The sequence below is a fragment of the Mytilus galloprovincialis genome, chromosome 6, assembly GCF_965363235.1.
Source record: "Mytilus galloprovincialis chromosome 6, xbMytGall1.hap1.1, whole genome shotgun sequence".
NCBI lineage: Eukaryota > Metazoa > Mollusca > Bivalvia > Mytilida > Mytilidae > Mytilus > Mytilus galloprovincialis.
The window spans coordinates 100,768,799-100,780,706 of NC_134843.1; the positions used below are offsets into that span (position 1 = coordinate 100,768,799).

At 33.5% G+C, this 11,908-nt stretch overlaps 1 protein-coding gene across 2 annotated transcripts in view; it reads right to left on the minus strand.

Annotated features, from left to right (window-relative positions):
• The window catches only part of LOC143080959 (uncharacterized), a 134,159-nt gene extending 128,672 nt beyond the window's left edge, over nucleotides 1-5,487 (minus strand). For both annotated transcript variants that reach the window (XM_076257158.1, XM_076257159.1), the window contains exon 1: nucleotides 5,369-5,487. In XM_076257158.1, coding sequence (XP_076113273.1) covers nucleotides 5,369-5,450 — 82 coding nt within the window. In that variant the 5' untranslated portion in view covers nucleotides 5,451-5,487. The remainder of the gene's footprint in view (nucleotides 1-5,368) is intronic.
• Nucleotides 5,488-11,908: the final 6,421 nt, after the last annotated feature.

Below are 11,908 nucleotides of genomic sequence, written 5' to 3' on the forward strand. Positions count from 1 at the left end.
TATTTCGATATCGACCACGTTCGACTTCTAAAGGTAGTGTACCGCATCGAATTCTAGCTATACTCGATCGCTGTTTTCTGGACAAGAACTTTTTAACATACGGTTCAGTACAAAATTCGGTCTTAAGTAACTTGTATGTTCTTAGTTTTGGCATGTTCTGAACATTAATAATCCATTCACTTTTAAAAGTATCTACCAGTTTAGTTTTAACGGATTCAATTACGTATTTTGTTGAGATCGTATCGTGGTTGTTTGTACAGTTAATTAAGGCTGATAGACCACTATTGTTCAATATTGTTTTAACACTGTTGAACCAGGTGTTCTTGTAGCGTGTGGAAAGGTCGATATCCCAAAGGAATACTTTACGACTGATCCTGAAATCAGACAATTTCATAAGTCTACACCATAAACGAACTATATTACATTGATTGTTTACAAATATAGAAGTCCATCCCATATCACCTGTTATTGCTGGAATCGGCGAGGTTTTTCCAACACCCAAGAACGTTCGGATTGCTCTATACTGGAGTCTTTCAAGTACATCAAAACGCTTTGATCCCCACACCCCTGACGCATAGTCCATTACAGGGATAACCGTATTTTCGAATATCTTTGTATATGTAGCAAAGTCCATATTACCCATATGAATGTATTTTGAGGTAAGTGATCCAAGCGCTCTACTAGCTGCTGTTGAGAGCTCTTTCACAGAAACAGCGTAGTCCATATCTTCGGATATCATTAAGCCTAGATAGCGGTATTTATTTGCAAAATCAATCCGGGTATTTCCAAGCATAAATTCTGAATCACATCTAGTGGCGGAAGCTTTCCGAATATGCATGATCTTCGTTTTATCAATATTGACATGTAAACAATTTAACTTTGTCCATTTATGTAGAGCTTCCAGCTCAGTTTGTAAACCATGAACACTTTCAGATATAAACACAATATCATCTGCATACAGTAAGCAACTGACCATATCATTTCCAATTGGAACTCCATAAGATAGACTGTTAATCTCTGGCACTAAGCTGTCTATGAATAAAGCGAAAAGTGTCGGAGCGAGGTTGTCACCTTGACGAACACCAGAATCTATTGAGAACCATTCCGTGAGTATACCAGGCGATAATCGGACAGCAACTTTTAGTTTTGAATAAAGACATCTGATCGTTTTGAACATATTCCCAGATATTCCTGAACTTAAAAGTTTATTCCACAAGATAGTGTGGTTGACCGAGTCAAACGCTTTACTAAAGTCGACAAAACATAAGAATGTATCCAAATTCATCAGTTTTCTATTTCGCAGAATTGTGCACAAAGAATAAATATGATCAAGACATGACCTTAGACGCCTAAATCCATTTTGTTCTTCGCTCAGTAAATTGTTGTTCTCGAGATATCTTACAAGTCTTTCGTTCATTATTTGACTAAAAACTTTAGCCACAGTTGACATTAGACTTATGCCTCTATATCCCAACGGGTCACGATAATCCTTTCCGTTCTTTAATATCGGACAAATAATGCTTTGACACCACATATCAGGTACTACACCATGTAAGAAGCAAACGTTATATAACTCATGAAGAATGGAAGTCAAATTGTTACTTTTTAAAATTTCATTGGGGATGTTGTCGATTCCAACTGCTTTGCCATTCTTTAAACTTTGCAATGCACGTTTTGTTTCTTCCAGTGAGATCGGATCGTTCATGAGTTGTAAATCCGTATCAATTGTTTCGGTAGAAGGATTGAGAGCTTCATATTCATGTTCTAACTGTTCGTTTAGTTGCTGTATTTGCTCAATAAATCCAGAGTCGGCTTGCTGGATCTCGCTGGAAAAGAGTTTTGAATATTCCGACTTCCATCTAGACAAAATATCATTTGGGTTACTAGAGACACTTCCATCATCCATTATCACGCTATCGATATTTGTACTAGCTTTTCCCGGACCAAGTTTATTTACTTCCCGCCAGAACTCTTTTGGATTAGTACGGTTAAGTGTTTTAATATTATTAAGTCTCTGAGCTTTATATTTCCGTTCTTCCTGGCGTAAACGTTTGTCAAATTGTCGCCTTTTTTCTTTAAATGTGTTTTTCAAATTGTTTTTCAGTCGCCTGTCTCCTTTAAAATGTAAATAGTTTTTCTCTGCTTTGTTCGTAATTATTAATAAGTCTCGTAATTCGTTGTTCCAGTATGGCTTTGCGTTTCGTAGTTTGCGTTTGTTAGAGCTTGGTGTGAAGTCTATGTAGTCCATGTTGTCGTCCATTTCATTGTGAAGAGCGTCAATGAGGGTTTCATAAATAGTGTTTATTCTTCCGCCAATGTTACGAACATCAAGTATTGAGTCAACCACATGTTCAAGACACCTTGTGCATCGCTCACTCGCGAATAAACCTTGTGGTATTGCGGAAACATTATATTTACGTGTGGATTGATATTTCATACCTTTAGAGCTAGTTTCACATCTATTAAGCCTTTCGTTGCGGATTCTTTCATATTCCGAGATATTTAGTGTACAAGTTAATATTGAGTGATCCGGTATTCGTGAGTTCGTTGCTAGTTGGATGTCATAATCAATTAACAAGGAAGAAATCAGTTTTACTTCAAAGTTACAAACATTCGGAAGTACTGTGTATGGAACAATCATATAGTCAACTACTGATTTCCCGATTGGTGAAACATACGTAAAATCGTCCTTTGAGGGATCCCCACGCCCATTTAACATGCAACATTTTGAGTCCTTCAAAAAGTCTAATAAGAAATCACCAAATGCATTCCGTGTGTCGTCTATAGGTTGGCGTGAAGGTAGATGATCTAGGGAGTCATTAAAATCCTGAAGACCTCCAACTCGCCCATTAAAGTCACCGCATATAAAAATCGGATTCTCAGAACTATACAGGTACATTTGAGAAAGAAGATAGTCATAAAACTCCTGTGCAATGTTACCTCTACATGATCGTTCGGGTTGTAAATAGCACACGCATAAATATATACATAGATCTGGGTCATGCTTCCCTTTTAAATAAATCCATAAGATGTCATCTCTACTATCATCTAGAATATCAACTTCAAAATTGTCATAAACTGAGTTTTTTTACTAAAAATCCGATTCCCCCACTTCCACGCCATGCCTTGTTTGAAATTAGTTTTCTATTATTTCCAATCCATTTAAAACCTTCTAGAATTAAACTTTGATCATTTCTCAAATGACTTTCGCAAATTCCAACTATATCATAGTTCATTGCCGTTAAAATATTTTCCCTTAAATTTCGACTATCATCATTTTGTCGTGTCATATACCAACCATTACAATTCCAACTAGCTATGTTTAATTTAGCATCGTTACTATTTGACTGGCTTAAATGTTAATTTGTTTTCTGAGTTACACGTCCGCCCTTGAATTGGAGCGCTGGAATAGATTTAATTATTTGTCTCATGTTTGCTTCATGCATTCTTTCTTGTCGCGAGCGGTCTGTTTCTATATAGATGTTTTTGTACCCATCAATGTCTTTTAATTTTCGTTTGTTCTTCAGGACGTCTATGCGTTGCTTTTCGTCTGCGAATGTGACAATGACTGGTTTCGGACGTGATGTATTGCCCGCGTTAACTGTCCCGTTATTAGGATTATTAGGATTACCGATCCGTTGAGCGTTGACTACACTAAATTCTAATCCTAAAGCATTTAACAGTTATGTTTTTCTTCAATTAGAAGGATCATGGATCATATTGTATTTTTGTTAAAAGTATCAGGTCTTATAATGTTTTGTTGAATTAGCATGCAGCTAATAAAATGCTAACACTTAACACTTGTTTGGCTTTATAAATATTTTGATATGAGCGTCACTGATGAGTCTTGTGTAGACGAAACGCGCGTCTGCCGTACTAAATTATAATCCTGGTACCATAACTATTAACATGTCAATCCGATCATTAGTGTAACACTGATATTTTTATTTAAAAATGTTCCAATTTGTTTTGGCAAACGTACAAAATAAACCAAAGTAATGCCTCAAACACAGTATTACACTAGTTTGAACTACTTTTTATTCTGTTTATATGAAAATATACACAATGAATTTGTCCAGAAAATTAATGTAAGATATTGGTTGTTGTCTACATGATAATTGAATAACCTATATCAAGCTAAAATGTTTGAGTACTGGAGTTAAACAATTTATTAAGTTAATACAACGAGCATTAGTTGGAACGCAATTGAGCAATCAAAACTTAATGGTCAACACTGACTGATAATTTAATTACTTAATATACAAAATTAATACACGTACATGTGTCTTTTAAATTATTGCAATATAGAAGCAATAGATACTGAGTGGATACCCGCAGAGATAGAAAGTCAACTATCCAGTAAGTGATACCGGCCAATGGCAGATACTAAGTGGATACCCACAGAGATAGAAAGTCAACTATCCAGTGATACCGGCCAATGGCAGATACTGAGTGGATACCCGCAGAGATAGAAAGTCAACTATCCAGTAAGTGATACCGGCCAATGGCAGTCTAATTCAACCTTTGATCAGTGTCGATATTGGACAAAATTACTGTCAAATAGCAGATTAGGCAGAAATTTTGTGTTAATCATTGGAACATATGTGTAGTTCTCATACACAGATAGGCTATTCCTTACGTATTGAATTATATTGTGATAATACATGTTATATTCTTGATAATTAAAACAAAGATAGGGAAAAGTATTAATCGTCGAAGAAATTTTCTTGAATAAAAAAAGATTTCATTTTAGATTCAATGTTCTGTCTTTTTTCTCTGTTTGAAAAGCGTATGAATTACATGAGGACGACACGTCAGTCGTAAAATTGAAGAAAGAATTGAAAAAAGAATTATTATCAATGTTAGATCTTAAGTCGATCTCTCTGTATATATTTATAAAAGAAGATATAGTTGATTGCCAATAAGACAACTCTTCACAAGAGACTAAAAACTAAGAAATAATCATTAGGCACCATAAGGCCTTCAACAATTACACAAGCCAATACCGCATAGTCAGCTTTAAAAGCCCCGAAATGACAAATATCCAATGTCTGCATTCCAATTGAGAATACTGTTTGTTGACCTATAGATGTCTCTTGGTTGTTTAAGTTGTTGAGATGGAGTCTCACTGAAGTATTCACCACATCGCTTTGTATTCATTTTAAAACTATGACAAATGAACACAACTTAACTATGGAATTGAAAGGATACCGTGTCAATTTAAATATTGCTTCATGATAAACACTAGTCAATGTTTTGTATTTTTTTTAAATATTGAAAGATCGAATGATAATTACTTTACTGTTTTCCAAATTCGTTGACCCCCAAAATATATTTTTTTAAGACTACGGTAATAATACCAACTTACCTCCTGTATTTTGTCTTTTCGAAAGAATCTCCGCCGTAATGGCGGAGACAAGAATAAGGATGCTCGCAAGTCTGCGTACCATCCTTCGAAAATGAAATATGGAAGTCTAATCTATAACAAGGCCTGATATAGTAGAAAGGTGAGGTCAAAGGACGCGTGATCTCCGTCTTTTTGGAAACTAAAGTCTTATCTTTCAGGAAGACAATTGTATAAAGAGGTAACAAAAGGAAGCATTAATAAAAGCCTGCTTCAGGTTCAAGGAAATCATAGAAGAGCAGCAGACATAATTTTACAATTTGATAATTTTACGTTTGTCTTTAACTTCGTACTTTATTTGGCCTTTTAAACATTATTTGATTCGAGCGTCACTGATGAGTCTTATGTAGACAAAACGCCCGTGTGGCGTAAATATAAATTTGATTCCTGGTATCTATGATGAGTTTATTTGGTTAGATCTAAAATCATTTTTTTTCCTTCTGCATGAATTCACAGAACTTGCTATCATTTAAACTTTAAACTTTTTACCGGCAGATAGAAATCAAAGGCAAGAAAACCGTTTAAAGTTTGCCTCTAATTTTTTAAAATATATATATATAATTGAGAATGGAAATGAGGAATGTGTCAAATAGACAAAAGCCCACCTAAAGAGCAGAAAACAGACGAAGAACACCAATGGGTCTTCAATACAGTGAGAAAATCCCTCAGCCAGAGGCGTGCTTCAGATTAATCTAATTAAAACATTGATTTCTGATTTCGTTATACTATTAAACAAAATTGTGTACTATATATACATATATATGGTGTTGTTTAACAGAAATGGTATCCCCATATGTGACCTGCAATGGATTAATGGTCCGCCTACAACAGTAAATTTAACTAGATAAGAAATGGTTTAGTACACAGTTCTATTTATGAAACACCGAATGAATGAAATAATACTACTATTCACAAGCCAACATTTTTCCATTCCCATAAAACTATCCCAGTACCAGGTTCTTATCTAAATGCTTGAACAGGATTTTGTTGTGTAAGATGTCATTGTTAGATACTAAGAAGTCGATTGGGAAATACTTTTATTGCATTCATTGAGGCATCAGACGCAATTAAAATAGTGTTATTACCATTTACATGTACTTAGATTTCATTTAATGAATTATACCCAATAATTAATTTTTCAATTTGAACACTGCATTTTCATTGGATGATTGTAATTATATTTCACACAAGTTTCATAGATTGCATTTCTCTAGACTGTGCCACTGCTTCGGTGGCATCTTAACAAGTAGAATAAATGTATTAAAAGAAATATTCACTCATTATTCGACAATACCAATGCCATAGCAAAAGAAAAACAATAAAGAAAAACAATCAAACAACAGTAAACAAAAATGGCACTAAAAGTGTACAAAACAACTCCAATATTAAAAAAAGGATACATTAAATGTTATTATCCACCATTTTATAAAATAATCATATAGGTGAAGGGTATCTGTTAATCAAAATATTAACGTTTATGTTTCATTTTATAATATTGGCGTTGTTTTATACACCTTAAATATAGAAGTCTATAAAAAAAAGACCAACCAGCAAATTTAATCTGTACCGGATTTTGACGAAAAGACGATACTGCGCAGATATGGAAACAATAATGTGTCCAAATGACACGGATGTTCCAATTTTACTAAACTTTTCTATGTTCCGTGGACCATGAAATGGGGGTAAAAACTCTAATTTGGCATTCATTCAAAATTAAAAAGATCATATCATAGGTAACATATGTACTAAGTTTCAAGTTGATTCAAACCACTTTGACCAAAAACTTTAACCCGAAGCAGGACAGACGGACGGACGACTAGTCGAACAGACGAATGGAGGAACGAACGGACGGACAAACAGACCGAAAAACATAATGCCCCTAAATGAGGAATGATAATTAAATAAGTTTTAAAGATTTGCAAAAAGGTAATAATTTTAGATTGTAATGTACAAAGATGATGTTATAAAATCGTGTTGACGGATATGTTCACACTCGGCTTAGCAGATAGCCTTCGTCAGTGTCAGAAATATTAACAATTATGATTCATTGCGTAACATAGCTCAATATTACAGGTAAGTTTTGGTCGATTGATTTAATCCCAAATCTGTAAGAGTCCTCTACTGAAGCCGGACATCCCTGTATGTCGTCATTTGAGATCATCTGGGCACGCACACGCTGACCTACAAAATCGTACCATCACTATCACAGACAAGAACGAGGCTTTGGCAAGGGCTGAAAGACTTGTTCGGAAAAGTTTTTGTATAAGAAAGTTAGGGACAGTTGCCCCAGAGGATGTTAATGAAAAAAAACCACGGAAAGAGTCCCTACCATCACTTGTAACCAGTAACCCAGGCTTCAGTGCAGGGGTCTTACATTTCGTAGGAATTTATTCCTCCTCCAAAACATCAATATTGAAAAAATAGCAGTCATCTCAGTACCAGAATCTATGACAAACGAGACGATTTCAATTTTTGAAATTATCATTTCCACCATCTTAATTTTTTTATTTTGAAATTATACCCCCTCCCCCACCTCAGTAGCAATATACCAACTTCACCTGCATATGGGATATACGTTTCCTAACTTCTTTTGTCGTCAAGAGCTTTCAGCTCATAATAAGACTTTGAAAAACGTCAATAGTGTCTGAGCTGAAAGTTAATGAACCTGATATATTATTCTTTTCTTTGTCTTGTAAATATTACTTTACTGTTTAGTCTGGGTTTTTATTTGTGATATTCATTAGACGTGATTCAGTACTTGTTTACGCCTCATTGTGTCATTGTTCAAATAGTTCTTGTATTCTTGTCTTTTATTTTTGCTAATGCACTTTAATAGTCTATATGCCTTTTTGTGTTTCTTTTATACATATGACATGGCTCTGTACTAATACATCACGTCATTATGTTATTGTGCTCTTGTGAATTTTTGTATTCCTGTCTTTCACTTTTTGCTAATACATACTTTGCCTATATGCCATTTTGCGCTTTTTTGTTACATACTTGTTTGTTATAATAGTGATTACTAGTAAGATCATAACACATTGTTGACTGCTTGTTGATCAGTATGTTGGGGTTTCTTATCGACAATATATTTGTTGCATTTTGAGGTAAAATTTTTCAACAAATGGTCGTCATTCCTATGGGAACGAACTGTGTGCCTCTCCTTGCCGACCTCTTTTTATTTTCATATGAATCGGAATTCCTTCAGATACTTGTTAAAATCAAGAAGATCAAAGAAGCCAGATTATTCAATTTCACGTTCAGACATTTTTGATGATGATCTTTCCATAAACAATCCGAACTTTTTTGATTGGGTTAAATTGATATATCCCCCGGAACTAGAAATTAAAGAAACAACATACACGGCTTCCTCCACCATCTCCTTAGACTTATATCTCGAGTTAGACATTATACATAGTCATCTCAGTACCAGAATCTATGTCAAACGAGACGATTTTAATTATGAAATTATAAATTCTCCCCACCTCAGTAGCAATACACCAACTTCACTTGCATATGGGATATACATTTCCCAACTTATTCAATTCATGATTTTGCAGCTCCTACTCAGTCTTTGTAAAACGTCACCAGTGTCTGAGCAGAAAGTTCATGAACCAGGGGTATGTCAAAGAACGTCCCGTCTTTTTCTAAAAAAGTTCATCGGAAGGTACCAAGACCTTGATGATAATCTGCGTACTGACGTTGTTCATCGTCTAAACAACGTGTTATATTTTTCTTTTATTTGCCTTTGTTCTATTATTAATATTACTGTTTGGATTGTTTCTGTGATATTCATTTGACGCGGCTCGGCACTTATACATACCGTCAATGTGTTTGTACTATCTTTTTTAACGGTGCGTTTTGTATATGCAACTTACTGTGTTTCTTTGGTTCTTATATCGTGACTCTGTACTTTAAAAGATCCCGTAATTATGTCATGGTTCTATTATATGCTATTATGTTATAGTTCTATTAAAAATTAGAAAATACTTTGAACGACAAACGACAAAATTATTTTAATCGCGTAGTGGTATTAACCATTTCTGGATTCTTAGAAATTCCAAAGAACTTCTGGACAATATTAAATCTCGGTTTATTTCTGAAATTAGTTCTAACATACATTTGATTTTTTAACCCTGTATGCCAACATTCCCCATGTGAAATTACAAAATTGTTTCGTATAAACATTGAATAACAAAATTTCTTCCTATATGAAATTTTTTTGACGTCAGACACACAAAGCAATGAATGAGTTTACATTTGATAGATGCTTGTGTGCTTTTTTGTTAAAATTTTTGTTTAAAAACACAGTGATGACTGCTGTACCCATATTTTGACTAATATATTTATTATGTCTGTTTTGTTCACGCATTGTGTAAATATAAAGGAATTTGATGAGACTGTCGTACAAGTGAGAGGTTTAGCGCTATAAAACCAAGTTCAATTCACCATTTTCTACATTTAAAAATGCCATTACAAAGTCAGGAATATGACAGTTGTTGTCCATTCGTTTGATGTGTTTTGTCATTTGATTTTGAATTTTCCTCGGAGTTTAGTAATTTTTTTATTTTACTGTTCACCCCTATTTTTACATTTTCATCGATTATGTCCGTGTTTGCTTTGTTCACACATAGTTGTCAATATAAAGGAATTTGATGCAACTGTCATACAAGTGAGAGGTTGAGCTAGCTATAAAACCAGGTTTAATCCACAATTTTCTACATAAGAAAATGCCTGTAGGTACCAGTCTTGTATTACAACTCCAGTTTGCGGTGCATGTCATAACATTGAGGGAAATAAAATAGTCCATTTTAATGACTTTTTTCTGGACTCATATTTTTTCTATTTGATAAAAGTTAATGCTGAATTGAAACATATATGTAGATTTAAAAAATATTTTTGGGATATCAATCCGAGAAAGTGGAAGGACATCATGTTAATGGAAGTGGCGAGGCCTAGTAAATACAGCAAATAGAAAGTAGAAAACAAGCGTTGACATCAGGTTTACATTTCATTTTATTCTTCGTGGCATGACCCACGTTTTTCTATCGATGAACACACAATTTAACAGTAGTAAGAACATGATACGAACATGATTTTTTTCTTCTATTTAGCATTTTTTTATTTTTTACTTTCAATGATCGTTTTTTCCCCATGTAAGCCAAAGGAGCACTAAATTATCAGACTGAAACCTTTACCAAATTAGGAATGTCACTCGTTTGATGTATTTGATATTTGATTTTGAAAGGACATTCCGTTTTATATTTTCCTAGGAATTCAGTACTTTTGTGATTTTACTTTGAAAAACTTTTGACCAATATCAGTTTCATGCTCTCCGTAATATCCCTGTTAACTGACCACTGGCAGAAACTAACTCGCCTTATATGCCGCCAATGTTTACCTCAACACTTTAGCTTCCCCAACATGTTGCATATTTGTTCTACGATTGAATGTGATATATAGGAAATATAGTTTAAATATAGGAAAAAAGCTCTGATGCTGATAGTGTGTGTTTTTTTTTTTTTTTTTTTTTTTTTATCAAAATGATGTTTCTTAAAAATCTGCATGAGCATCCCTTCGTCTTTTAAAAAGGATTGACCCCTCTACACATGGTCTTTAAATTTCTTGACAAATCCTTGACACTCTTAAACTGTCTTGAAATTTCTCAACAGAATCTCGACATTCTTATTTTTTCTCAGTATGGCTTCTGAACATTTTGAATTATGTCTTAAATTTACTTGACAATTCAGAGTTTAACAAATCATGACCAATATACATGATAGAACTTTATCTTCATTTCTCTTTATATGATATACTTTTTCAACAAACAAAAACAGTTTGGCATGTAAAATAATCGAAAATTTGGGTATGTAAATATTTATTCCCGTTCAAAAATGGCTATGAAATCTAAAGTATAAACAATAAAAATGTAGGTATGTTGAAAGATAAAACAATTTAAATGTGAAAATATTGATTTACAAATCTTATGCTTAATGATTATAACAACCAAACTGTATTTCATTCTATATGCATAATATTCAATGTTAGTATGCTAAAAACTATTGTACCAAAATGTGGTTTCATTATAAATAGCTAAGTATTATTGTATACTAATTCTAATTCTTCTTTATTTACAGAAGAAAATTTGTGTCATGTCATCTGTTACAAAATATATTAAGTATTACACGTGGACAGGGTATTTTCAATAAAATTAAGGTATTCCACACCCTAGGGTACAAACAACTGTCATTTGGATAATTGCTGATTTACCTGTAATCAGCCATTCTACTTGACAGACAAAGCCAGTACATTTAAAAAGTTTGTTGATAGATGAAAATAAAAATCATCATCATTTTTAAAAAAAAATGAATGAAAATGGAATTAACATTATGAAGTGAAATATTGTATCATAAAATTTGAATAATTTCCCAACGATAAACAAAAATTATCTAATAACTCCTGGAATAATAGAAAACTGTCTTTATAAAGGGTCCCATCAATGAT